Source organism: Struthio camelus, chromosome 14 (genome assembly GCF_040807025.1).
Source record: "Struthio camelus isolate bStrCam1 chromosome 14, bStrCam1.hap1, whole genome shotgun sequence".
In the NCBI taxonomy this organism is placed as follows: Eukaryota; Metazoa; Chordata; class Aves; order Struthioniformes; family Struthionidae; genus Struthio; species Struthio camelus.
The window spans coordinates 23,881,548-23,908,340 of NC_090955.1; the positions used below are offsets into that span (position 1 = coordinate 23,881,548).

General features: G+C 68.7%; 3 protein-coding genes across 5 annotated transcripts; all 3 read right to left on the reverse strand.

Annotated features, from left to right (window-relative positions):
• Positions 1-680: 680 nt before the first annotated feature.
• On the reverse strand, positions 681-4,077 carry HYAL1 (hyaluronidase 1). Of its 3 annotated transcripts, none has more exons than XM_068960303.1 (4): positions 4,029-4,077; positions 1,866-2,817; positions 1,311-1,400; positions 681-1,191 (listed from the first exon to the last, which is right to left on the reverse strand). In XM_068960303.1, exons 2-4 carry the CDS (start codon positions 2,763-2,765, stop codon positions 874-876), a joined length of 1,308 nt encoding a protein of 435 aa, XP_068816404.1. In that variant the 5' UTR covers positions 2,766-2,817; positions 4,029-4,077; the 3' UTR covers positions 681-873. The 3 variants fall into 3 exon arrangements, with proteins under 3 accessions (XP_068816404.1, XP_068816403.1, XP_068816402.1); XM_068960302.1 differs by having other exon boundaries at positions 1,866-3,045; positions 4,029-4,075; XM_068960301.1 differs by lacking the exon at positions 4,029-4,077 and adding an exon at positions 3,763-3,961 and having other exon boundaries at positions 1,866-3,405.
• A 117-nt stretch (positions 4,078-4,194) lies between these two features.
• HYAL2 (hyaluronidase 2) lies at positions 4,195-7,674 on the reverse strand. Its single transcript, XM_068960299.1, has 4 exons — positions 7,597-7,674; positions 6,390-7,320; positions 5,153-5,242; positions 4,195-4,930 (listed from the first exon to the last, which is right to left on the reverse strand). The coding sequence occupies exons 2-4, from the start codon at positions 7,308-7,310 to the stop codon at positions 4,529-4,531; spliced, it is 1,413 nt and encodes a 470-aa protein (XP_068816400.1). The 5' UTR covers positions 7,311-7,320; positions 7,597-7,674; the 3' UTR covers positions 4,195-4,528.
• Positions 7,675-12,438: 4,764 nt separating this feature from the next.
• Positions 12,439-25,631, reverse strand: RASSF1 (Ras association domain family member 1). Its single transcript, XM_068907518.1, has 8 exons — positions 25,361-25,631; positions 24,961-25,085; positions 21,632-21,736; positions 21,246-21,540; positions 21,048-21,163; positions 20,874-20,962; positions 19,077-19,197; positions 12,439-12,781 (listed from the first exon to the last, which is right to left on the reverse strand). The coding sequence occupies exons 1-8, from the start codon at positions 25,629-25,631 to the stop codon at positions 12,683-12,685; spliced, it is 1,221 nt and encodes a 406-aa protein (XP_068763619.1). The 3' UTR covers positions 12,439-12,682.
• Positions 25,632-26,793: the final 1,162 nt, after the last annotated feature.

Consider the following 26,793-nt stretch of genomic DNA (forward strand, 5'->3'; position numbering starts at 1 on the left):
CCTGGCATCCTGCTCCCCAATCCTGGGATCAGCGCCCTGCCCTATGTGGGGTCTACAGGAAGGGGAACTGAGGCACGGGGCGGATGTGGCTTCACCAATGGGGCAGAACCAAGGAGAACATCCCCGAGGTGGAGCCGTGGCACCTAGCTCCTGAAGCTAGGGTCATGGGGGATGAGTGGGGGCACCCGTGGGCTGGGTGGAGGGTGCGCTTGGCCGTCCTGCACCCAGGCATGGGGTGCTGCCAGGTAGCGTTGCGATGAGGAGATCCCCCTTGCACAGGCAGCTCCGTGGCCAAGCCTGCCCACGTGGGTCAAGCAGGGCTGCTGTCCTACAGCAGTTACCAGGCAGAGCCAGGGGTGGGCCAGCATCGTGGTTGCTCCCCTCTGCAGAGCTGCAGAGACCGTCACTGCCCGTGGCATGCAGGGGACACCAGCAAGTGCTGGGACTGAGATGCTCCCATCCCAGGTTTGCCTTTGCCCCTGCTAGCACACACGCTGGTTGGCCGCTCGAGCCCTCCTGCCTGGCCCAGGTCTCGCGGGCACCAAGGTGCTCCCTCCCTTTCACCCTAAATGTGCTGCCACCCCAAGCACCCAGCCCTGGCTGCGAAACCACCAAGCAGCTGGTGGCTCTTTGCTGGAGAAGAGAGCATGCCACGCCATGGTGGAAAGATGCAGCGATGCTCATGGATGCAGAGTGGTTTTATTAGCCGCCCTGTGACCGCGTTGCCAAAGCTCACGTTCCCTCAAAGAGGGGGCTGATGTGTAGAGATGGTGTTACCATACCTGCCTTGGGTGGGCCTGAAATCCAGGGAGCTAGCAGGAGCGTGGGTCCGGGGAGCGGGCATGGGGGATGCAGGGGAGTGCGCAAGGGGCCTCACTCGGAGGAGCCTTTGGTGTCGCAGCGTGTTCCCTGCCAGCTGTCGTAGCACTGGCAGCTGAACTCCTTGGCCAACTGGGAGCTGTCCTTGTCAGACGTCAGGCTCCGCACCACGAAATGGGGCTTCCTGGGGTGTGTCTCGATGGAGAAGTGGAAGGGGTTGAGGTGCAAGAAGCCCTCGTTCTTCTTCTTGCGCACGCAGCGGCCCTGGCCGGAGCACAGGTTCTGGCTGCACAGCTCGGCGCTGGCCGTCACATTCACGATGTAGTGACCCAGGTCCCCATCCAGGTAGTTCTTCAGCTTCAGGCACATCTCCTGCAATGGGGCACGGAGGGGTGTCACAGCTCTGCCTGGCAGCCAGGACTCCCCAGCGACAGCCCCTGCCCGCCTGGCAGCGTGGCCATGCCCAGCTCTGCCCCAATCCTCGCGCTCACCTGGGAGTCGCTATAGTTGAGGCTTCCCCACAGCACGACGCCGGCAGCGCCCTGGGCTGCGCTCTCTCCGATGGTGTTCACCAGGTCCTCCTGCCCGCCAAGGGAGAGGAGAAGTCAGCCTGTGCACGGATCCCCCCAACTGCCAGCACTGCCATCACCGGCACTGGCATCGCCACCACCACCGCTCACAGCCACCGCCACAGCGTGGGAGCCGTGCCATTGCCTGCAGTACAGGAGCTATGCTGTCATCCATGGTACAGAAGCTATGCCAGACCCATGTCATCGCCCACAGGATGAGTTTCGTGCCACAGCCAGGCCAGGATTGACTCACAAAAGGCAGACGCAGGCTGGCAATGCGGAAAGAGCAGAATGCAACCAGCAACCATTTCGCCCAACCCCAGCCCAAGACCCACGTGATCCCCCTGCCTTGTCTCTCCAGGAGATTGGAGGACCCTCCCCGACCAGGACCCAACCATCACAGACACTTTCTTCTCGTGCTGATCAAAGAACTCCTCTGAGCCTCCCACAGCTCCCTCCCAGCCCAGCAAGCCTCACCTCAGAAAGGAAGTTGACGGTGTTTTCAAAGGAGATTTGGGCGTAGGGCAGGACAGGGATGCTGCCGTCGATGACACCACGCTGGACGGCGAAGGCCTCAGCCACCCGGTGCCGGACATAGCTCAGCACCTTGTTCGTGCCGTTGAGTTCCTGGGGCAGGTAGATGCTGGGGTAGAGCGCATGGCTGTTCTTCCACAGCCAGGACAACTCCTTGTTCCTCATCTGCTCAATCACGGGGCACTTCCCCGAGTAGTCCCAGCTGTCAAAGTTGTTGTTATAGCAGTCAGGGAAGCCATAAAAGCCCCAGTAGCCATTGGGCCGGAGGATTTCACCCAACTCCAGTGTCTGCTCCATGAAGGCCCGAGCACTTTGCTCGTACTCCAGCTTCGCCATCTCTTTCACTATCCTGGAGGGCCAGAGTGGGTGCTCCTTCCTCACTAGAGCCTCTGACTTCTCCCGGTAGATGTTCATGGAAGCCCAGTCACGGGCCCACAGCGGGCGCCACTTCTCCCAGTCGATGACAGCCAGACCATTGTAGGAGACGTTGGGCAGGGCAGTCTCGATGTCCCTGGAGGCCTGGTGGAGATGGGCCTGGAGGCTGGCGTTCTGGGGCAGCCCGCCATCCACGGGCACCCCCGCAGCCGTGTAGTAGGGGAAGAGGCCCAGGGACTGGCTGTAGAAGAGCGTGACATCATCCCCAGTGAAGACCTGGTCGGTGTTGGCCACGATGTCGAAGACCCCCAGGTTGAGGGTGACATTGTACTTCTTGGCGCAGGCCTTGGTGGGGGCGTTCCAGATGGTGACGAAGGGCCGGTTGACAAGGACAGGGCCAGCCCCGTCGGCCCAGGCCATGGCGGGCAGGAGCAGCAGCAAGGCCCAGCTGTACCATGTGGCTGCCATGGTGCCAGTGAGCGGGGACGTGGCAGAGGAGCTGGACGGGTCCTGACTCGGCCTGCAGATAGAGCCCTGGGATAGACCTGTGCCAGCCTCACCACACCAGGGCCCTTTTAGCCCCCTATAAACCGGGGCGAGAGCCGACGGTGCCTGTCACCCCAGGCTCTCCCACTGATTCACGTGAAGTCCCCAAGGTTATCAGCAGCTGGTGGGCCCTGGGGCAGGTGGCAGCCACAGACTGGTGCTTCGAAGCCCGGGTTAATGACTGACTGCAGAGGGAGCAGGTCTGGAGAGGACAGCACAAAGTCAACACGTAGGGGAGGAAGGGCAGGGAGAGCAGAACCGCTTTGCGCTGGGCTGGAAAGACAAACTGACATCATCGGGAAGGGGGGGGAGGGGCAAGGTCACAGTGACGGACACGCAGGGCATGATGGAGGCACCGCTGAGGAATGATCATAGCACCAGGCGCAGGCTAGTAGAAGCAGGACGAGGCCTGCAGGACGATCCCAGCACCAGACGTGAGCTGGCAGGAGCAGGACAAGGCCTGCAGGACGCTCCCGGCACCAGGTACAGGCTGGCAGGAGCAGGACAAGGCCTGCAGGACGCTCCCGGCACCAGGCACGAGCTGGCAGGAGCGGGACAAGGCCTGCAGGACGCTCCCGGCACCAGGTACAGGCTGGCAGGAGCAGGACAAGGCCTGCAGGACGCTCCCGGCACCAGGCACGAGCTGGCAGGAGCGGGACAAGGCCTGCAGGACGCTCCCGGCACCAGGTACAGGCTGGCAGGAGCAGGACAAGGCCTGCAGGACGCTCCCGGCACCAGGCACGAGCTGGCAGGAGCAGGACGAGGCCTGCAGGACGCTCCCGGCACCAGGCGCGAGCTGGCAGGAGCGGGATAAGGCCTGCAGGACGCTCCCGGCACCAGGTACAGGCAGGCAGGAGCAGGACAAGGCCTGCAGGACGCTCCCGGCACCAGGTACAGGCAGGCAGGAGCAGGACAAGGCCTGCAGGACGCTCCCGGCACCAGGTACAGGCTGGCAGGAGCGGGACAAGCTCTGGAAGATGCTCCCGGCAGCGGGCAGGGGCCGGCGGGAGCGGGACGAGGCCCGCGGGAGGCTCCCGGCAGCGGGCAGGGGCCCTGCCAGGGTCGCCCGGCGGGGGGGGGGGGGGGGAAAGGGGGTCACGCAGCCCGGCCCTCGCCGCACCCCCCCCCCCGCCAGGCTCCTCCCCAAGCCCCGAGAGCCCGGCGCTGCGGCCGCCCCCGACTCACCGCCTAGATGCAGGGGCGGGGCCTCGGGGCGGCTCCGCCCCGGGGGCGGGGCCTCGGGCCGCCGGGGGCGGGGCCTCGGGCCGCTACAGCCGCAGCCGGCGCACCGGGCTGCTCCCACCCCCCCCCCCGCCCCGCTGCCCCCCCGGCACGGCGGGCGCCGCTCTCACTCCTTCCAGCTTTAATTGAGGTAAAGCACTTTGGTGTCGGCAGGGCAGAGGGGCTCAGCACCACACACACCCCCCCCCACCGCCCCCACCATCCCTCCCCTTACAACAGGGGAGGGGGCCCCTCAGCACCCCCCCGGCGGGAGGACCGGGGGGGGGGGTCCGCACTCACCCCCCACCCCGCCGCGCACCGGGGGCGGCCGCGCGCCCTCCTCCAGCTGCCGAGCAGGCGAGGCGCTGCCACCCGCGAAACGGGAGGGCGCGACGGCATTTTGGGGAGGGGGGGGGAAGAAGAAGGGGGGGGGGGAAGGAAAAAAAAAATAGAGCACAGACGCTTCAGTCCGGCAGGGCTACGGCCAGCAGGAGGGCGCCGAGGGCCAGGCCGGCGCGGGGGGCCGGGGCGGCGGCGCGGGGGCTGGCCGGCAGCTGGCAGGCGCCGCCGTGCCAACCCTGGTAGCACTGGCAGCGGAAGTGGGTCCGTAGGTAGCGGGTGTCGGCGGCCGAGAGCCGGCCCTCGGCCCACATGAGGGGGCGCTGGGGGTGGGCCGCCTCCCGGCGCCGCAGCTGGAAGCTGGCCGGGTTGAGGTGCAGGAAGACGTTGGCGGCGCTGTCCTGGCGCAGGCAGCGCCCCTGGCCCTGGCACAGGGCCGCGCTGCAGAGCTGGGCCGCCGTGGTGACGTTCACGATGTAGCGGCCCAGGTCCCCCTCCAGGTAGTCCTTGATGGTCTGGCACGAGTCCTGGCGGAGGGAGAGAGAGCCGGGGGGGGGGGTGAAGGGCACGGAGCAGCCCCTTGGGGTGCCCCCGTGGTCCCCATGCCCGGGGGGGGACGCCCGGCCGAGCGCCATCCCAGCCTGGCGTTGCTCCAACCACCGGTTCCCTCGCAGGGGGGCAGGTACCACCCCCACCCACCGCCTCACCCGTCCCCGCAACCCCCCAGGGCACCCTGACCCCAAACCTACCCGATTTTTGGTGTAGTCTGAATCGCCCCAGAAAATGGCCCCGGCTGCACCCAGCGCCGCGCTCTCCCCGATGGTGGAGACCAGGTCGGGCTGTGGGGGACACAAGGGGTCACTTGGGGCTGGGAGGAGAAGGCGGCAGTCGGAGCCGCCAGGCCCTCCCGCACCTGCGGCGGGGCCCAGGAGTCCTGCGCCCTTCTCTCCGGCGCGCAGATGAGGCCGCGCGCTCTCCTCGGGGAGAGGTGCTCGCCACCAGTCCTGCTCCGGCGGACCGTGCCTGGGCGGGAGCTTTCCACGCCGCACCTGCATCCGTTCCTGCGGGGACACGGCCCCGCGCCCCGGCGGGGCCGAGCGCCGCTGCCGACGCTCCCCCGCCCGGGCGGGCGGGCGGCAGAGCCGGGCACAGAGCTGCTCCCTTGGGGAAGCTCCTCCACCCATCCGGGCAGCCCACGAGCACCAGCAACCCCCCGGCACCGCGGCGCCGGGCCCAAGGGTGCTCCACCCTGCCCGTTCCGGCTGCCAGCTCCGGCACCGGCCGTGGCTGCCGGAGCAGAGACCCGGCCCCGAGCGGGGCGCAGCCAAGCCCCCCGCGCTCAAGGCCGAGCCCGGAGGGCCCCGCGCCCCCCGCGGTTACGGCACAGAGGCGACGGCCCTCGCCGCGAGCTAGAACAATGGCCCGCGCGGCACGCCGCCCTCCCGCGGACCCCGGGCCCGCTGCCTGCCCGGCCAGGGAGCTGGCAGCGCCGCTCATCAATGCGAGGGCTGGCGCCAGCCTCCAGAGCCTGGGGCGCTGCAGGGCGCTCTGGGACAGGGCTGTCCTCGCGCTCCGGCGGGCAGGGTAGGACAGCGGCCGAGGAGAAGCCATGCGGGGCGAGAACCCAGGCGTCCCAGCCCCACGGGCTTCCCCCACGGCCGGGTCTCCGGCAGAGCCGCCCCAAGCACAGGAAGAGGAAGTCCTGGTTGCTCACAGAGGCCGCCTGTGCGGCTGCGGTTCCCAGCCGCAGGGCACCGTGCCCTCTCGACGGCGTGCTGGTGCCAGCCTCGGGGTCCCATCGGAGCTCGCCGGGCTGGTGCCGGCAGCCCCCAGCCTGGCACCACCATCTGCAGAGGGAGCAAGGCAGCTCCAGCAGCTCCCGTCTGCACCAGCGCAGCACCCGCTCCGTGGCGGGGCCACGGGGCCGGACATCGGGCACGGTGAGAGCCTGCTGGTGCCAGGGCAGCGAGGACACGGCACCCTTACCTGGCTGAGCACGTCCAGCTTGCGGATGTAGGTGGGCCTGGTGTAGACGAAGACAGGCATGGAGTAGCCCTCGTGGTGCTTCTGGGAGATGCGCATGGCCTCCATGACCCGGGCCCGCACAAACTTGCGGCTGTTGGGGGTGGAGGCCAAGACCTGGTCCAGGTAGATGGAGGGGTAGAGAGCCAGGCTCTCCTTCCAGAGCCACGACAGCTGGTCGTTGCGGGTCTTCTCCACATCAGGGCACTGCCCCGTGTAGGTCTCCTTGTTCTTGCTGTAGTCATGGTTGTAGCAGTCAGGGAAGAGGTAGTACCCCCAGAGCTGCTTGGGCCGGAAGCTCTTGGCGTAACGGAGCGTACTGATCATGAACTGCCGGGCCGAGGACTCGAACTCGAAGACGGCCTGCTTGTTCACCTGCTCCGGGGACCAGGTGGGCTGGCGCAGCCTCACCAGGTACTGCGAGACGTTGCGGTAGATGTCCTTGGGCTTCCAGTTGCGGATCCAGATGGGCCTCCACTCCTCCCAGTCGATGATGGCCAGCCCCTCTTTGGTGGGCGAGCGGATGTACTTGCCGATGCCGTCGGAGAGGCGCTCGAGGTGGTCGGCCAGGCTGCTGTTCTGGGGCACGCCGCCGTTGACGGCCACGCGCCGGCTGGTGTAGTAGGGGTACAGCCCCAGGCGCTCCTTGTAGAAGATGGTCACGTTCTGGTCCACGAAGCCCTCGTTGGGGGAGGCCTGCAGGTCGAAGAGGCTGAAGTCCAGCGGCACCTGGAAGCGGGGCTTGCAGTCCTGCGTGGGCACGTTCCAGGCCACCATGAAGGGCCGGCGGCTGAAGAGCGGCGCGGCCGACGGCTTGTCCGGCGCCTGCCGGGCGAGGGCGAGCAGGGCGAGCCAGGGCACGGCCAGCGCGCAGCCCGCCCGCATCCTGCCGGGCCTGGGGAGGGGGGACACACGCAGGCTGAGACCGGCCGGGCCTCAGCCCCTCCGCCTCAGCCCCCGACCCCTCGGGGCTCCCTCGTCCCGTCCCGTCCCGTCCCTCGGCCGAGCGCCGCCGGCCCGGCCCGGCGCCACCTTTGTCCAGGAGCCGCCGGCGGAGCGCACAAAGCGGCGGGGCGCGGCGCGGCCGCCCGGCCCGGGACACCCACGTGGGGGCCCGCCCGCCCCCCGGCCCGGCCCGGCCCGGCCCCGCCTCCCCCGGGGCCGCGCTCACCGCCGCTCAGGCCATGTCCCGCCGCGGGCACCCACCGGCGCCGCCCTGCCCCCGCCGCCCGGCTTTAAACCGGCCCGGCGCGCACCACCGCCCCGCCGCCGCGGGGGCGCCGCAGCCTCGGCCGCCCCCGGCCCGGCCCCGCCGGCAGCGCTGCCCGGGGCCGCGCGGCGGCGCCGTCCGCGCAGGGGGTCGGCGAGACTCGGGCCGGCGGCGGCTGCCTCGCGCTGGCGGCGGCGGCCGCTCCGAGACCGCGCCGCTTCCCCCCCCGTCCCCCCCCACCCCCACCCCGCACTTGGTACGGCCCGGCCGCCCTCGCCCGGCGCGGCGGAAGGGGGCGGGGCAGCGCGCCGCCCCGCCGGCCGCTCCCGCCAGGGGGCGCCGCCGCCCCGCAGGCAGCTCCCGGCCCGGCCGCCAGGGGGCGCCGCGGTGCGCGGGGGGCCGGGGGGGGCTGGGGGGGGCTGGACCTGGGGTGGGGGCAGTGGGGGGCAGTGGGGGGGTTGGACCTGCGGTGGGGGCAGTGGGGGGGCTGGGGGGGGCTGGACCTGCGGTGGGGACAGTGGGGGGGCTGGGGGGGCTGGACCTGGGGAGGGGGGCACTGGGGGGGGCTGGACCTGGGGTGGGGGCAGTGGGGGGGGCTGGACCTGGGGAGGGGGGCACTGGGGGGGGCTGGACCTGCAGTGGGGGCAGTGGGGGGGGCTGGGCGTGCGGTGGGGGCAGTGGGGGGGGCTAGACCTGGGGAGGGGGCGCTGGGGGGGGCTGGACCTGGGGAGGGGGCGCTGGGGGGGGCTGGAGGAGTGATGGACCTGGGTTGGGGGCAGTGGGGGGGGCTGGACCTGGGGAGGGGGTGCTGGGTGAGGGGTGCTGGGTGAGGGGTGCTGGACCTGGGGCAGGGGGCACAGGGGAGGGGGTGCTGGACCTGGGGTGGGGGCACTGGGGGGGGCTGGACCTGGGGAGGGGGCGCTGGGTGAGGGGTGCTGGGTGAGGGGCGCTGGGCCTGGGGCAGGGGGCATTGAGCAGGGGGGGTGCTGGGCCTGGGGGGAGGCACTGGGGTGGGGGCACTGCCCTGGGCGCGTACCGGGGTGGGGGGTGGTGTCCGCGGGGGGCCGGGGGGGAGGCACTGCCTGAGCGGGGTGGGGGGGGGGGGCCGCCAGCTGACACCCCAGGGACGGGAGCGCCGCGAGAGGCGCCGGCCGACGGCCCCCGGCTGCGTCGAGCCGCCGCGCCGCCCGGGGCCTGCTCCTAGCGGAGCGCGGGGAGGGCGACGCGGAGGGGTGGCAGCGGCGGCGGGCTGGCCGGGCGCCTCGCCGGCCTTGGCAGCGCCGCGGGGGCTCCCGGGCCGCCCCGGCCGTCGGCGGCGGAAGAAAGGCCGGTCTGTGCGCGGGAGCCGGGCACGGTAATTTTCCTCCTCTCCTTTGCGACCGTTCCAGGAGGAGCTGAGTCAGTTCATCTCTGCGGCCAACGGCAGAAAAGGTCCGTCGAGCGGGCGCGTGGCTGCCCGCGCGCGTGCCGGCGGCGGCGGGCGCGCCGAGAGAGCGCCCCGGCCGGGGGGGAACCGGGGCCGCCCTGGCTGCCCCGCTCCTGGCCCCTCGCCGCCGCCGCCCTCGCCAGCTCCCCGAAATCGGCCGCCGGCGGCTCCCCGCGGCAGCCCCAGGCGAGGGGCGGGGAGAGGCGCGAGGGAGGCTCGGGCGCCGGCGTTCGCAGCCCCTCGCGCCGGACGCGCGAGCCATGCCCCGGCCTCCAACCGGCAGCAGGAAGCTCCCGGAGACGCTCGCCAGGGCGGCTGAGAACCGACGCCGTCGTGACATCAGGGGCAGCCGCGGGGGGGGAGGCGAGCCGCCGTTCCCCAACCCCTCCGCCGGCCCGCGAGGGCCCTGCGGGCAGGATGGGGGGGGGGGTGGCGAGGAAGGAAGTGAGCGCACGGAGAGGGGAAGGCGGGGGGTCAGGGAGCGCCCGGGCCCGCGGCGGGAGCCGGAAAGGCGTGCGAGCGTCCGAGGGGCGCGAACGAACGCCTCGCCGGAGCGGAGGAAATGCCCCGGCCCGAGCGCGAGGGTGGAGCCCGGCAAGGCCTTCGGGAAAGGAAAAGGCGCTGAATCTCCGGAAGCGCTGCCTGGCCGCCCCAGCCCCGGGGTGGGGGGCCGCACGCGGCTCCCGCGGGGCCGAGTCCCGCGCCGCTGACCGCCCTCGGACCCCCCGCTAGCCCCCCGTCCTTGCGAACCACAGCCCGCGACGGCGAGAGCGGCTCGAGGGGCTGCCGAGCCGGAGCGGCCCGGCGGGCGGCCGCGGCCCCCGGGGAGCTCGCCGGCAGCGCCGCCGCCGCCGCGGCCACAAGCGCTGCCGCCGGCTCCTGCGGCTGAGCCAGGAGGTGGAGAGGAGGGACGCGGGCGAGCGCAGATGGCTTCAGTTAGCGGGAGCCGCTCGAATTTCAGCTTTCAAAGCAAAGCTCTCACCAGCGAGTGAAAATACCGCGGGAGCCGGGCAGGACGGGACAAAGCGGCTCATTGTCTGGGCCGCCTCGCTCCTCCGTCAGGCTCGGAGCGGCGGCCTGCGCTGGGATGCGGCCTCCCCCCCCCCCCCAAAACCCACCCTGTGCAGGTCAGGGGCCGCGGCGCTGGAGCTCAGCGCCGCGATCCCCCCCCCCGCCGGCCAGCGCGCCTGGGGCTCTCTCCGGGCCCCGCAAGCCAGATGAATTTTCCCCTAAGCTGGGGTGCAGGACAGCGCGAGGCAGCGCTCGATCCGTCCCGTCCTTGCCCTCCAGCACCGCCCTGTCCCCCTTCGCGGCGGCCCGGCCCTGCCTTCGGCCTCTGCCTGCCGGCTGCCTCCCCGAGGGGAAAGGGGCAGGGAAGGTCGGCTGCAGATCGGGTGTCCAACAGAGCTGCTTTCTGCCGCCAGGCTCCGCCGGTCGCCAAAAACCTCACGGGAGATCGAGAAGAGCCAAGAAATGCGAGCGCCGGCCGGCGCTGCCCTTCCCCGGCAGCGCCCGCTGCCCAGGACTGTAAACAGGCGCTCCGCTCGCAGACAGAAGAAAGGCCTAAAATTTTCCATCGTCTGCAACCTCGTGCGTCGAAGGTCGGGGCCGTGAGCGGCCTCCGTGTTTGCAGCCGGAGAGCTCTCGGGAGCCGGCGGCCAGCGGGCTCACCGCTCTGCCCCGGCGGCCGCGGGCCGAGGCCCCGGGGAGCTGCCGCAGTCACGGGCGACGGGAGGCAACCCGCAGCCCGGCCCGAGCGCCTTCCCTTTCTGCAGCAACCGTATCCGCTCGCTCCTCTCGCCATGCCAAGCGGTAAGACGGCACGACGCTGCTCCCAGCGAGCCCGGCCCGCTTTGGCCACGCCACCGGGAAAGGCGAGAGAGCGAGAAGCGGAGACGCGGCCGGTCGGCAGCGAGCAGCGGGCTGCCGCTTCTCACGGGCAAAGGTGGGCAGAGCCTTTGCCCGCCCGAAGACGGCTTTGCTTTAGGTAACGGACGCCAGGTAACGTGGCGTTAGTCGCGTCCGGTTGCGCTGGACTAGTTTCTGCTAGCAGCGAGGTAAAAGAGGGGACGGAGCCCCCGAGGGAGCCAGGAGGCGCCTCTGGGACCCCCCCAGGCCGAGGGGGCTGCCCGGAGCAAAGCCCGCTCCGCAGAAGGAACGAGGCGGACGGGGGCTTTTCGCGCTGCGCCGCTCGCTCTCGCCAAAGCGTTCGTCGGTGGCTCGTTTTCAAGCCGGGAGCAGCGGGCTCGCACGAAGGAAATGATGAGAGGTGTTTGTGGTAGCAGGAAAACATCTGCCGAGCCGCTGGGGTCCGTGGCGGGGGAGCAGGATGCAGAACGGCAAGTGATATCATGTTGGCCTCGGCGTCCAGCAAAACTTGGAGAGCTGGCAGCATCCTGGAACAGCATCACACCGGTTTCGAAAAACTTATTAGGCCATCGCTACTAATGAGCCACTGATTTGTCAGGGCGGATGATTAAGGAGCGGACATGCGTATCCTCCACCCCGCCGTGGGGCTCTGGCGCAGGGATGGGCAGAGGTCAGTTTGAGTCAACTCGGTGAGGTCCTCCCCAAATCCTTCCAACCAAGCCCCGGCAGCTACAGTCCCTTGCTGTGCACTTCGTTACACCTCCAGAAGAGGCTGCTCAGCCCGGCTTGGGAAACCGAATTAACTCTATCAAGTAATAAACACAGCGTCCTCCTGGCAAGAGCCTCAACTTGTCAGCCAGAAATGAGAAACACCCACACGCGGGCTGAGCAACCGGTGTTACAGCTCAAAAATCAGAGCGGAGAACCAAGCGCCTCGCAGAGCCAGCGTGTCAGCACACGCAGCGCCGGATACCCCGGACGCCGCGAATCCGAAATCTCAAGCCGCGGCACAAAAGAGCTCAGACGCTGCTACGCGCGGCCCGTTCACCTTTACATTCGAGCGGAAACGCTCCCCCCGCCTGTATCCGACCCGGCACTCGCAACAACACCCGCTCGTGACGTCCTCCATCCCACCCATGGCAAGAGCTTGGGAAAACACGCGCCTTCCTCCGCCTGTACAGTCTGCCCTTTCACAGGGCAGGCGGGCGCAAAGCGCACAAACAGCCCGGCCCCCGCCGGCGAAGCCTTCCTGCCAACACTGCAGCGCCTTCCTGCCCACACAGGCGAAAATCCCACGGGGGGCAAACGCATAGCTCGCGCCCTAAGCAAGCTCTCCCAAAGCCAGCAAGGGCAAAACAGAGAGGAGGGGCAATCCGGCTATATCAGGTTACACCGTTCAATATGTTACCACTCATCCATAGCACGACCGTCTCCAACCACGGGCGCGTTCCTACCTCACCCCCCCCCCCCAACCCCGGTCGCAAAACAAAACACGTGTTTCTCAGGGACGTTTTCACACAAGTCGGGGTTTATACGACTCAGAACTTGTGGGAAATCTTTACGCGGCAGCTCGGCTCCGATAGGCTGCAAAGTCAGCAGCGCCGATTGCTCACGGCTGCGTTTCAACATCGATTTTATTCCAGCCGCAAGCGGGAGAGACGTTGTGGTTTTGCAAAGGGCACGGACTAAAGCGACAGCACGGGCTCCCTCCTGCAAGGGGCCAGCCCGAGCGCTCGGCACGCGACAGCTGTTTCACCAAAGCACCTTACAGTCCACGGCGGAGGGTAAAATCGCACAGGCTCCACTCTTAACTCTACGAAGAAGACAGTTGTAGGCCACTCTAGTGAAAACCTAAGAGAAAGGACAGAGAGGTGCACGTTACTCCTCGCTGCATGACTAGGTCCGTAAGGACTCCACCCACTCGCTCCTCCGCTACTACTTTTCAGCCGCCAGCTCATGCGCTCAGTCCGTAGTTGTCAGATAAGGTGTCACCGCCTCACGAGGACGTCACAGCAATCGCAAGTGGAGTCATAGGCCGGATAAAATGAGCGGGTCCTGCGAGTGGTTGAGGCTGCGAGCGCCACAGGGTTAAGGGTTCGCAACCCAGCGCGCTCAGAAATTGGTGACCGGAGCTGTCTGCCCCACTGAAATTCGGACACCTGGAAGCTACTCTAACTGCTCGTGGGCCCGATGTCCTCCCACTGCGGGTGGGCGCTCCTCCAGGTCACGAGGGCAAGGCCAAAGCACCTCCAACGGTCACGGGTCGGCTCCGTTGAGGCTACTGGTACCGATACCACCTTTCGGGTCGACCTCTCTCTCCTGCTGAGCAGCCCAAAGCGGCAGCGTAAAACAGCTTCAGTTCAAAGGACAGCGCTTCGACCCGGGGCCTGGCCTGACAGCCTCCTCTCACCGCCGCACGAACATCGCTCTCCTGAAAAAACAGGGACTTGAGGCGCCGGCCACGCGCAGATCTGCGTTCGTCGGCCTTGACCGGACGGTACTCAACGCAGTCCTGCGGAATAGTTTAGCATCAGCAGGGTAAGGAGAAAAAGAGAGCGGTCAGGGCAGGTCAAGGTTTCCAGTCGGGATGAGGCTGTCACCAACATATCCGTGCCCGGCCACGTTCACCTCCTCTAGGATATCTAACGTTTCCTTCCTCCCTACACAGGCACAGCCGCTAACTGGCCCTCCCTCCCCCAAAAACACAGCTCTTGGACTTGTGGGATCTACAAATAATTTTATTGAAATTTAACAAAAGTAGACAGATGCACTCGGAGGCAGAGGAAGGACCATAAATAGTGTACGTTTCTCAAACCCAGGGTTCCTATCCACACGCTAGAGGAGCAAGCCTAGTGTTGGTGAGCACAGGTCAGCTACACATCCACACGGGAAAGCACAAAGTTGCACAGAAGTCGTTAAAAAAAAAAAAAATGAAACTTTTTTTTTTTTTTTGCTTGCTCCAACAATATAGTGGACATAGATACTATTTACAGTGACCTTCACATTTTAAAGATCCCTTCAGAAGCTCCCAAGGAACCTCCTCGTCCCTGCTCCTGCCTGGCAGGGCTGGAAAGAGGAGGAGGGGGCTGGGGAGAGGAGGTTGGGACGGGGCTGCACAGCTCGGACCCCGACGACGGGTGGACCAGCCTGGAAAGAAGTAGGGCAAGACAGGTCGTTGGTAGCCTGCGGAGGTTTGCTGCCTCTTCGGTGAAAAGAGGGTGGGAGAAGGCATGTTTTTAGGGAAGCAAGCTCAGCGCCCCTGGGGGAAGGGGTGGAGCGGGCACAACAGCATGCCAGGGAGAACCAAATCAGTCAGGGAGGAGAGGGAGCTGCTCCTAGCTCCTCGCTCAGCAGGCCTCCGTCTAGCCAAGACCCCTCTGCCGACGCAGGGTTCGGGCCCTGCCTCTGCATCCCTTTTTGGCCAGTAGTCAGCAGAGGGGCTCCAAGTCCAGGCGGACAGGCAATGCCACACCAGCCCCTTCCCTACTGTGCCTTCCCCCGTACAAAACGTGGGTGCGATGCCACAGAGCGCAAAGACGTGGGTGCGTGCTGCGCCCACGGGAAGCAGGGGGGCAAGAAGGGCATCAGCAGTCCGGTCACAGCTTTCTCTCCTCTTCGCGGGGAGAACGGACCACACGAGCTCTTGCGCTCCTCCAGAGCCTGAGACGCTGTTTTCAAGGAGATCTGTGAGCCCTGGTCTGAGCCAAACTCAAGAGCAGGTGGTGTGAATAAGAAACACTTCAGTGGGGGATTGTTTTAAGACAGACTTTTTCAGGCAAGTAGAAGAACAAAAGATGCCAAAAGAAGTGCCCAGCATCACAGTGTAGAAGAGCTCCCCGCTGGAGCCCTGCCCAGCGAGCCTGTTTCCCTGCCAGGCGGGAGCCAGCACATCCGCTTCACCCTTCGTGCATACTCGTGTCAATGGGAACAGCGGGTGGGGGGCACAGAGGGAAGAGGTGGACGGGAGGACAGCAACAGCCGTGCCGCTGTTGTCTCCCAGAACCTAGGAATGTGGCCCTGAGCCCAGGCAGCTCTTGGTGGGCGCAGGGATGGATACATCCAACGTAGACACTGATACGGCTGGCACCCCAGTGCCAGCAGCTTAAATTAAAAATCGAGGTAGCAAACGTCTGAAGTGCTTAGAAAGTAAATAAGTTCTGGAGCGAAAGAAGAGGAACGCCAAGCTGGCTGCTGCAGGAGCAAGCTCTGACCAGTTTAAAGCTTTGCCCAGCGCCCCACAGCTGACAGATCAGTCCTCCTGCTCGTGTGAAGCGAGCGGCCCGTTCTCAAGGTAAGCCAGAGCAGGGAGGCAGTGGCTCCTAGTGTTGGCGAGGGGTAGTACGGGTCAGGCCTTCCCCAGCCCTGCAGCAGCTGGCTTGGAGCCCTAGGACCAGGACCCAAGCGTGAGAGGCAACGGGGTTTTTCCAGTGCTGCCAAGGCAACCCCGACTTGCTTAAGCGGGAGGAAAGAGGAGGAGAGCGCAGAACCTTCCAAAACCGAGCAGAAAGCCTCCCTTTAAAGTGCATTGCATTTCTCCTCCTGCCCCCAGCCGAGATGCGGGGCAACGGAGGAACTCTAGTTCATATCGCCAGGGAGATTTCCAAGCCAGGGCAGGCCAACTGATCGATTGTTTTAGAGGGATGGGGAGGGAGGAGATGATTTCTTTCCTGCTTGGCTCTGTCAAGGCCAACCCCACTGGGAAGTACTGTCAACAACGGAGTGGAGCACGAGGACACTACGTGGAGCCAACTTCCCTAAGCACGTGAGATGCCTTGCCCAGCGGCCCAGCACTGCAGGCTCCAGTGAGCGAGGGACAGCACTCAGCAGGAGCCTAACGCAGACAGGCGCTAACAGGGGGAGGCAAGTCCTGCTCAGGGAATCCAGATGGCTAAGCCGCCTTCACGTGGGCCAGCAGGCTGTCAGGAGAGCTGGGAACCTCGCTGCTGCCAGCCGTGAACTGCAGAGATCTCCGTGTCTGCTCTGGAGAGGCGGCTGCAACGCAAGCAGCGGGCAAAAGGCGTTCCAGCAGGGACTACTGGCAGCAGCGACGCCAACCTCTGCAGAGCCAGCGGGCAGCGTAAACGGGGAGCGCGCACCGGGAAGAGACTGAGCTCTACGACAGCGATATCTGGTCTCGGTCCCCTTCCCGACAGAAGCACAGCACCCAACTGGATGTGCTTTGAAACCAGCTCCCCCTGAGCCTGCCCCGTTCATCCTCCATCGACAGACCCACCTGGGGGAGCCTTGCTTAATGCCCTTGTCAAATGACACACTGCAACACTGGCCATTTAACCACAGAGGCCAAGGGATCTCCGGGCCCCTAGGCAGCGCGTTAGCTGGCCCTGGCTCTCCCTGGGCTGCATACCTGAGAAGCAGGGGATTTTGTCTGGTGAGAAGTGCAGGCTCGCTCTCCCTTTAACAGCTCAAACACAGCAGATCATCCGCAGTTCCAGTTACCCATCCAAACGTTGGCTAGAGGCTACAAAAGGTATTTTAGTCTTCCGACTCAAGCGAGGATATTTTTAAGCAATTGTTGTACAAGGTCACCCATCTCCTGCGAAGGGCGCTAGCCAAACGCAACCAAGCCAAGTCTGTTTCGTACCGCTGCATCTCCGGGCAAGGGGAGAGTCAAAGTCCACGGTCACGTATCCGTGCTCAAAGTCCTCGTTCTACAGGAAGGTGACGAAGCCTCGCGTGGTGACACTCAGGGTAGTCGGGCAGGGCGTTTCGCCTGCAGGCAGCAACGGCTTGCGTCCCCCTCACGAATCACACCTCGCAGATGATCACAGGGAAATCCACATGAATACGAGGGTGCTCCAGTTTCACTATGCCCTGAAACAAGAGTCGAGCAGAGCGGTGAGCAGAGGACGATGGCACAGGGGTAGAACAAGCGCCCTCAAGGCAGGCTAAGCACGAGCTCTGCAAACAAAGGCACCAAGCTCTGTGAGTCACCCCAGGCAGAGAGCAGCACAACAGAGGGCTTTGTGCCCTCGAGGAACTGGACTGGGAACAGGAGTCCATAAAGCCGCTATGACGACTAGGTACATCTGAGTGGCAGCGCACAATGCGGAAGCGCTCTGCCCTTCGAACGAGCCCCTGGAGAGCCGACTAAGGCGCTGCTGGCTGCCACACATGACGGGTCCGGAGTTCAACAGCACGAGAAAGGAGGGAGCTGCTCTGCCAGGCACTGCCCGTGCACCAGCTGATGCGTGACTGGCAGATATTGGCTCTCTGGGCTTTTCATCCGGCACCTTTCATTCACAGAATTTAAAAGAATGAAAAGAGCTCTCTGAGAGAAAGGAATGAGGGCAGCTGGCACACAAGAAAAGCAGCTTTCTATCCAAGGGGGCCATTACTGAATGCACGCTCCATGCACGCCAGCTACAAGCGCCTTTCCCATGCTCCAGGGCAAGCGTCCTCCTGTTACAGCACCTGGAGGATCCGCTTGCGGAAAGGGAGCCCGAGTGGGGCTCTGTGCTCAGCAGCCGGCCCAGGGCAATTCCCATCAGGCTCCGGAGAAGGCAGGGGACGGTGTTTGAGAAGTGAGCAGGGACCGCTCGCCGTGGTGCTCCGGGAGCACCCTCGGAGCTCAGTGGCTCAGATGGAGCGGGCAAGGCCTCAGACTACACCCTAGGCAACAAGAGCAGAGCCTGTTTGAAGGGCTGCAGACAGATACATGCAGGGAAAGACTTTTTGCAGCGCTGCAGACAGCGCTTGCTCTAGGAAACTGTCCTGCTAAACAATCAAAACCTGAAGGAGTCGCACCATATCCCGACTTGCAACACGCCAAGGAGGGGACCCCGCAGTGGGCCGCAGCCACGTGGCACTAGCTCCTACATGCTGCTGCCGCCTCGTGGGTGCCACTGCCTTACTTACGTCTCAGGACCGCACATACATGAAGCCGCAAAGGTTTTCTGCAGACACCCTCTGCCCCAGCACAGTTCCTAGAACTGTCTTGCAACTTCCACTCTGGCAAAGCCCAAAGGAAGCTGAAACGTGCGTTTGCTTGGCAGGACCGAGATTAAAGCCGCCCAAAAAGCCTAGGCTGGTGCAAAACCACGTTGTGCCAGTAAGCACTCTCTCCAGCTCAGCCGAGCTTCCTAACCAGGCGAGTTTTAACCCACATCAGAGGTACCAGGAGACCATTCCACAACCCAAATCAGTCTCCCTGGGTGAAAGCCAGCTCAGGAAGCAGTGCCGAATGGTTCCTCTCCACGACTGCCTCTGTCTGGCACTCAGAAGAATCTCACTGGGGGGTTGCTTAGCCCTCTGAGAGCACCAGCTGGGCAGCAGCTGGACAAAGAGGCCACGCTAGAGCCACGTGTTTCTCCTTACTGAGGAAGGACGCCTGCAAGGGGATCTCTGGAGCCCTCGTCTGATCCCTTCTCCATTTATGCCTCCAAAAGCTTGCCCCACGGTCAAACTATCCTTCTTCTGCAATGAGATCCTCAGTCAGTGCCTCCACCCCTGCCTGCCTGCTACACTCTTTCTGCTTACTGGAGCTTGTTTTCGGAGGCACCACTGAGGTGCAAAAAGCATCGCTGTCAACACCAGGCATTCTCGCGCTCCTGAGTTGCAGGGGGACACGAGCACTCATGCCAGCTAGTGACTGACTTTGACTGGTGCTCCCAAAGCCGAGCCTGACCCTCCGCAGCCGATACACCACCCGCTGAGCAAGCGGGACCCAGGAACCCCCAGCCCAGCGGCAGCACACCTTACCTCACGCGCCGCCGTGCCCGCGGACGGCGGCAGGGATGGGCAGGGAGCAGGGAACGCTCGGGGACTGCGTTTGATGAGTGGACGCCACGGCCACAAGGCTGCTGGCACCCTGTACCCGGCCACGCTGTGCCCAGCCACGCCACCTCACAGCCCCAGCAGCCCCGCAGGGCCAGAGGTGCTTCTCTATAGAAAAGGGGGCGTCACTGTCTCTTCCTCTCCTGCCACAACATCACAAGGTGGCACGGGTCCGAGCCAGGATGAGAAGGAGCTTGGGGGATGAGGCAGGAGCTGCGGGAGGAACGGAAAGCCTGCGCTTCCCCTGCAACAAGATGTCCCTAGGCATCCAAGGGGCCCTGGGGACTTTAGCTGTCACTACAATATCTGAGTGCTCGTTTTCCCCTGCTCTTCTGCCTTTGTCACACGCTACCTGAGGTATCAGGTTCTTGTGGATCCTCTTCAGCTTGGCACGCTTCCTCCCGTTCTTGGTAACGATTGTCTCCTCGTAGAACTCGTGGGCAAGATCCCCGTCTTCATCGTAGTACATGGAGCTGCAGAAAGGAAGAACGAGAGCACGTGAGAGGCTACGGATTGCCAGGAGCTTGCCGCGCTCAAAGCACGGGCAGCTGCTTCAGAAAGGGAGCCGGAGCAGCCTGGCAGCATCAGCAGCCGCGCAAGGGCTGCGCTGAGCATCCGCTACTTGGCATCGGGAAAGGGGATCTAGGGCTTAGCAGACGACAAGCGGCCGTTCTGTCTTAAAGGAGGACGGAGTCACAGGCCGTAGCGAGCTGGGGCTGGCCGCTAAGACACTACAAAGGCAACTGCCACCTCGTATACCACCGGCTCGCAGTAAAACAGCTGCCGCGCGAGCGGCTCCGCTCTCCCCGCAGCCGACGGGAAGGCTCCTTCGACCGAGCGATTCGGCGGCCCGCTCAGGGAACGAGCGGCCGAGGCCGAAACGGAACGGCCAGGCACTCGCCCGCCTGTTCCCCCCGGGAAGGGGCTGGCCGCGGTCTCGCTCCTCGGCCGAGCCCCGCTTCCCGCAGGCCGGGCGTCGCGAGGGCCCGTCGCGCACCGGGTCTCTCCGCGCCAGCTGCTCTTGCCGTAACCGCTCTCGGAGCGGAGGCGCGGCGGGGCCGCCGCCGTGCCGGGCCCAGGGACCCGCGAGGTCTCCAGGGCCCCGCGAGGTCTCCAGGGCCGCCGGCCCCGCGGCGGACGCGCAGCAGATCGGGGCCCGCCGCCGCCGCCGCCATCGCCGGGGAGGCCTCTCCGCTGGGCCGAGCCCTCCCGGCGCCCCCGCCCGCCCCGGTAACCACGGCAACCGCCCCCCCAGCCCGCCCCGGTAACCATGGCAACCGCCCCCCCCCCGCCGCGCGCTCACCCGCGGCGCGTGAAGACGAAGGGGGTGGCGGCGCGCGCGGCCCGCGCCCGGGCCAAGGCCTGCTGCCCGCCGGGGCCCTCGCCGCCGCCGCCGCCCCCCGCCGCCGCCGCCGAGGAGGCGAACGGCCAGAGCCCCCGCGACTTGGAGCCGCTGGCGCCCATGGCGGCGCGGCGCGGCGCGGCGCGGCGCGGGCAGGGGACGGCCGCCAGCCGCCCGGCGACACCGACCGGCCGCCTCCCGGCATGCACCGCGGCTGCCACCGCCCCGCTGCGACACTTCCGGCCCCGCGGCACGTGACCAGGGAGGAGGGCGGGGAAGCGGAGGGAGGCGCCGGCCTCACGTGACAGGGGCGGGGGAAGGCCCGTCTCCGCGTGGCGCCGCGGCGGCGCCGCCCGCGCGGGAAGCGTCGGGTCGCGGGTTCGAGGCCCCGGCGGGGTAGCGCCGCCGCGGCAGGGCCGAGCCCAGCCAGGGCCCTGTGGGGGTGCCCCGGGGAACCCACCCCACGGGGCCGCCCCACCAAGGACACGCCACAGGCCACGTCACCCAGACGCCTTTTATTGGTGGGCGCCGAGCCCCACGCGCGCGCCCAACGCGCGCCCCGGGGCCCCTCCAAGCAGACCGCCTCGGCGCGCCCCGGCGGCGGGCACGACCCCCCTCGGGCGGCGGAGGGCGCCGAGCGGGCCCGGGGCCGGAGGGGGCGGGGAGGGGGCGCCCTCCGGCCGAGCAGGGTTGGGTCGGGCTGGGGGGCGGCCGCGGCGGCTGGACGCCGGTCCGGCGCGCGGCCCCCCTCAGCCCGGCGGCCGGGCGGCCAGCGCCTCCTGCATCTTCTGGCGGCAGCGGGCGTACTTGTGGCGGATCTGGCGCACGTGCTCCTCCTCCTCGCGCTGCAGCATGCGCAGGAAGTTCTGCAGCTCCGGCAGGCTGAAGGCGTCCCACTGCGGGCACAGGGCGGGGGGCGGCCGTCACCGGGGCGTCGCGGCGGCAGCGGCGCCCACCCTCTCCGCGGCCGCCGTTACTCACGTTCACCTCGCCCGTTTCGTTCTCCTTCAGGACGAAGGTGAGCGCCTTCTCGCCGGGGCCGGCCAGGAGCCGGAGCCGCAGGGGCTGCTCGTGGTCGGCCAGCTTGCGCAGGTACACTGCGAGAGCGGGCGGGCGGGCGTCAGGGGGGCACACGCGCTTGCGCGCTCGCCCCTCCGCGGCCCCCCACCCGGCCGGTACCTTGCTCATCCTTCTCGGAGCGCTCGAAGAGGGCGAACTTGCGAGGGTTGTCGACCACGGTGAACTTCTTGAGCAGGGCGTCGATGACCTCGGTGGCGCGGGTGTGCGAGAGGACGTGCAGGTGCTTGACGGTGTCCTTGGGCAGGTAGAAGGAGGTGCGGCGCTTGGCGGCCTGGGCCCGCTGGCCCCTCCTGGCGTCGTGCACGGACGGGGGCCTCTTGGTGGCCGGCACGGAGACGGGCCGCACCAGCTTGAGCTGCACCTTGATGAAGCCCGTGTAGGAGCCGTCCTTGTTCTGGCGCGGGGAGAGAAGCCCGCCGGCGGTGAGCGGGGGACGCCGGCGGGAGCTGGCCCCTGTCGTCCCCCGCCCCGACGCCCCGCCGTACCAAGCTCATGAAGAGGTTGCTGTTGATCTGGCTGTTGTACTCCTTGATCTTCTGCTCCACCTGCGCCTGGTCCAGCTCCGGCCTCTCCCACTCGCTCGGCTCATCCTGCGGGAGAGCGGCCGGGGGTGACTTCCGGCGGCGGCCCGGCGCCTCCCCGAACCCCCCTCCCCGGCTGTCACCGCGCCCCCGGGTCAGCGTCCGGGCGCCGGGGGGATCGCGGCAGCGCCGGTCCTGCCCCCGCTGGCTCCCCCGCAGGCGAGGGGCCCCCGCCGAGCGCAGCGGAGGCGGACGCCGCCGGGCCCTGGGGCAGCCGGTCGCCCCCGCGTCTGGGGCTGGGCGGCCGCGGCGTGGGGTCGCCCGCTCCGGCCACCGGGGCCGCCGACGCTGGGGAGGGGGCGGCCGCGCCGGAGCCCCCCCTCGCCCCACCGCGGGGCCACCCTCGCCCCCTTTGGTCGCCCTACGGGTGGCTCGCGATCGCCCCCGCGCCGTCTCCCCTGCCGGCACCCGGGGCACCCCGGTGACGTCACTCCCCCGGGTGACGTCACCCCACCCCGATGACGTCACGGCGGCCGAGCGCACGGACCTGGCGGCGGCGCGGGCGGCGGCCGAGCGAGGTGCGCGCCGTGTAGAAGAGCTCGGGCTCGGAGTCGGAGTCCTCCTGGCTGCAGTAGCCGCTGCTGGCCGTGCTGCCGGCCGAGCCCGCCGCGCCGCCCCACCGCAGCCCCAGCGCCGCCGGCCCCGGCCCGGCCCCGGCCCCGGCCCCGGCCCCGGCCCCGGCCCCGGCCCGGCCCGGCCGCCGCGGGGCGCCGCCGAGCGCCCGGGCGCACGGGCACAGGCGGCCCCGCGCCAGCCCGCCCGCCTCGGCCCGGCCCGGCCGGCTCAGCCCCGGGGCCCCGGCCCGCCGCAGCCCTGCCCCGGGCCGGCCCCGCGCCGCCTGCCCGCCCCGCACCAGCCTGGCCCCGGCCCCGGCCCCGCTCCGCTCCCTGCCCCGCTCCCGGCCCGGATCAGCCCCGCTCCCTGTCCCGGCTCGGCTCGGCTCAGTCCCAGTCCCGGCTCGGCTCGGCTCGGCTCGGCTCGGCTCAGCCCCGCTCCCTGTCCCGGCTCGGCTCGGCTCAGCCCCGCTCCCTGTCCCGGCTCGGCTCGGCTCAGTCCCAGTCCCGGCTCGGCTCGGCTCAGCCCCGCTCCCTGTCCCGGCTCGGCTCGGCTCGGCTCAGCCCCGCTCCCTGTCCCGGCTCGGCTCGGCTCAGCCCCGCTCCCTGTCCCGGCTCGGCTCAACTCAGTCCCAGTCCCGGCTCGGCTCGGCTCAGTCCCAGTGCCGGTCCCGGTCCCTGTCCCGGCTCGGCCCGCCCCGCCCCGCCCCGTCCCGTCCCGCCGCCGTCGGGCTGACGCGGGCCCAACGCGTCACCCAGCGCTGATTTCAGCCCCGCCCGGCCCCCGCCCGGCCCCGCCCCGACCCCGCTCCCGCCCGGCCCGGCATGGCTCGACCCGGCATGGCCCGGCATGGCTCGACCCGGCATGGTTCGGCCCGGCACGGCCCGGCACGGCCCGGCATGGCCCGGCATGGTTCGGCCCGGCATGGCATGGCCCGGCATGGCACAGCCCAGCATGGTTCGACCCGACATGGTTCGGCCCGGCACAGCCCGGCATGGCCCGGCCCGGCATGGCCCAGCATGGCACGGCCCGGCATGGCCTGGCATGGTTCAGCCCAGCATGGCCCGGCATGGCTTGGCCTGGCATGGCCCAGCATGGCACAGCCCGGCACGGCCCAGCATGGCTCGGCCCGGCATGGCCTGGCATGGCTCAGCCCGGCATGGCACAGCCTGGCATGGCACAGCCCGGCACGGCCCAGCATGGCTCGGCCCGGCATGGCCTGGCATGGCACAGCCCGGCACAGCCCAGCATGGCTCGGCCCGGCATGGCCTGGCATGGCTCAGCCCGGCATGGCACAGCATGGCTCGGCCCGGCATGGCCTGGCATGGCTCAGCCCGGCATGGCATGGCCCAGCATGGCCCAGCATGGCTCGGCACGGCCCGGCCCGGCACAGCCTGGCGTGGCATAGCACAGCCTGGCCCAGCCCGGCATGGCATAGTACCACATGGCCTGGCATGGCCCAGCATGGCCTGGCCTGGCATAGCACAGCACGGCATGGCCCGGCATGGCATAGCATGGCCCAGCATGCTATAGTGCATAGTGCAGCACAGCCCAGCACGGCATAGCACAGCCTGGCACAGCGTAGCACAGCCCAGCCCAGTATGGCACAGCATGGCAAAGCCCAGCCCGGCCCGGCATGGCCCGGCACAGCCCAGCACGGCATACCACGGCACGGCTCGGTATGGCATAGCATGGCAAAGTCCAGCCCAGCCTGGCATAGCCAAACACAGCCCAACATGGCATAGCACAGCCCGGCCCGGCATGGCCCGACCCGGCACTGCCCAGCCTGGCACAGCCTGGCATGGCCTGGCACAGCCTGGCATGGCCCAGCATGGCACAACCCGGCACGGCCCGGCATGGCACTGTCCGGCATGGCACAGCCTGGCATGGCCCAGCATGACACAGCCCGGCATGACACAACCCGGCACGGCCCGGCATGGCACAGCCTGGCATGGCCCAGCATGACACAGCCCAGCATGACACAGCCTGGCACGGCACTGTCCAGCATGGCACAGCCCGGCATGGCACAGCACAGCCCGGCATGGCCCAGCCTGGCACAGCCCGGCATAGCACAGCACAGCCTGGCATGGCCCAGCCTGGCACAGCCCGGCACGGCCCGGCATGGCACAGCCTGGCATGGCACAGCACAGCCCGGCATGGCCCAGCCTGGCACAGCCCGGCATGGCACTGTCCAGCACGGCACAGCCCGGCATGGCCCAGCCTGGCATAGCACAGCACAGCATGGCATGGCATAGCATGGCCCAGCATGGCTTGGCATGGCATAGTGCAGCACAGCCCGGCACGCCATAGCACGGCACAGCCCGGCATGGCCTGGCACGGCCTGGCACAGCCCGGCACGGCATAGCACGGCACAGCCCGGCATGGCCTGGCACGGCCTGGCACAGCCCGGCACGGCATAGCGCGGCACGGCCCATCATGGCATAGCGTGGCAAAGCCCAGCCCAGCACAACACAGCACGGCCCGGCCCGGCATGGCCCAGCACGGCCAAACGGAGTCCAGCACGGCATAGCGTGGCACGGCCCGGCATAGCACGGCACACCCAGCGGGGCCCGGCCCGGCCCGGCATGGGCAGCCCCTCGGGGTGCCCACACCCCTGCCCGCTCCGCCGCCCCCAGCCCCGACCCGCCAGCCCAGCCGCCCCGGGGCCAGACCCCTACCACGTTGGTGTCCTTCTCCACCGCCTGCTCGGGGGCATCGTCGGCTTCGCTCCCGGGGCCCCGGGGGCCGCTGCAGTCCAGCCGCACCAGGGCCCGGCACCGGTAGTGGCAGGTGAAGCTGCAGTCTGGGGACGGGGACAGGAGCGCGGGGGGGGGGGTCAGCGGGGGGGGACCCCACGGCGGCCGCCAGCACCGGGGAGGCCGGGGTCGCTGCCTGGGCTCGGGCGGGAGCTGCCGGCAGATCGCTTTCGGGCGCTGGGACAGCGCCGGCCGCCCCGGAGCCTGGCAGCGCTGCGCTCCGGGCCCCCCCCGCGGCGGCGGGGCCGAGCCCGGCGCCGCCTCCCCACCCGGCTCTGCCCCGAGCCGCGACCCCGCGGCCGTGCCCGGTGCCGCTACTCACGGAGGCACTGGAGGCTCTTCCTGCGCACGCCCCAGATGAAGTCCCCGCACAGGTCGCACCAGGTGTGCAGCCCCCGGCGGCGCGGCTGGAAGCGGTGCCCGGCGCCCGGCGCCGCCGTCAGCCGCGGGTCCCGGTGCGCGCCGGCGGGGCCGGCCCGGCGGGCCGGGCTGATGCGCAGCGCGTTGGCCCGTTCCAGGCGGCCCCGGCCCGGCCGCGGTTCCGCCTCCAGCTCCCGCAGCTCGATGAGCTCCGCGCCGCCCGGCCCGGCCATGGCCCGCCGGCCCCGGGCGCTGCGCGGCGGCGGGGCGGGGGCGGCGGCCGCCGCAGCCGGGACCGGAGCCGGGGCGGGGACCGGCCCGGGGGCCGCCCCGTCCGGCCAACGAGCCGGGAAACTGAGGCAGCGCCGCGGCCGCGGCCGCCTCTGGCGTGGGTACCCGCAGCCGGCGGCCCGGCCCCCACCGCGGCCTCCTGGCGGGGGGCGCCGGCTGAGCCTGCTGGCAGCCCTCCCGCCGGAGGCGGCCGGCCCCAGCCCCGGAGCTCGCTCCGTCGGCGGGGTGAGCTCCGAGACGGCGGCCGGGGGCGCACGCAGGGTCCGAGCCAGAAAGAGCCGGCGAGGGGGTCACGGCGGTGGTGGTGGGGGGCGCGTGGCTGGCGGAGCTGTTCCCCGGGAGGGGAGGCCGCTGAGGGGGTGGCACGGGCCCACCAGGTCCCGCGGTGGCCCCGCTGCCACCTCGCTGTTCCTGAGCCTGCAAGCTGGGTTTCCCTGGCCCGGGGCAGCTCCCGGAGAGCCGTCACCCAGGGCTTTTCCTCGGGGCCGAGGCAGCCTCGCTCTGTGCCTCAGTTTCCCAGCGGCGAAGCGGGTCGGCAGCGGCACTTTGCAAACCGCCTTCTTGCATCGGGTGAGACTCAGCCAAGCGCTGGAGCCCGGGAGCTCGGGGCTGCGTCCTCGCTTAGGCTTGGCGCGCCGGACGCGCGGCCGTCTCGCGCCGAGACCTGGGGTTGCGCTGCCTGTCTTTCCCGGGTGCTCTTGAGCCGCTCCGGTGCCTGGGGACTGGTGTCGGGAGGGGAGGGGACTTGCCCCGGCCTCAGGGCGCAACCGAGGCAGAGCGTGCCCGCGGCAGCGAGCCCCGCGGAGAGCTGCTGGTGGCTCCCGCCACGGCGTTCAGCTCCTCCCGTGCGTTCAGTAACAGCAGCGACGGCGCTGGGATCCCTGACGGGGCACGCGTTGCCAGCCCCCCTCGCGGGGGGGGGCACGCGGCCGAGAGCCAGGCACGCCTGGCAGACGTGACTTCTGCCAACGCGGCCCGGCGTGCCGGGGCACAGGGCGCGCGTTGGCTCGCCGGGGCAGGACGGCTCGCAGATGACAACAACCCAAGAAGCTCATCTGCTTTATCGTCGCGAGGTCTTCGTGCTAACCACTTCCTCCGCCTCCC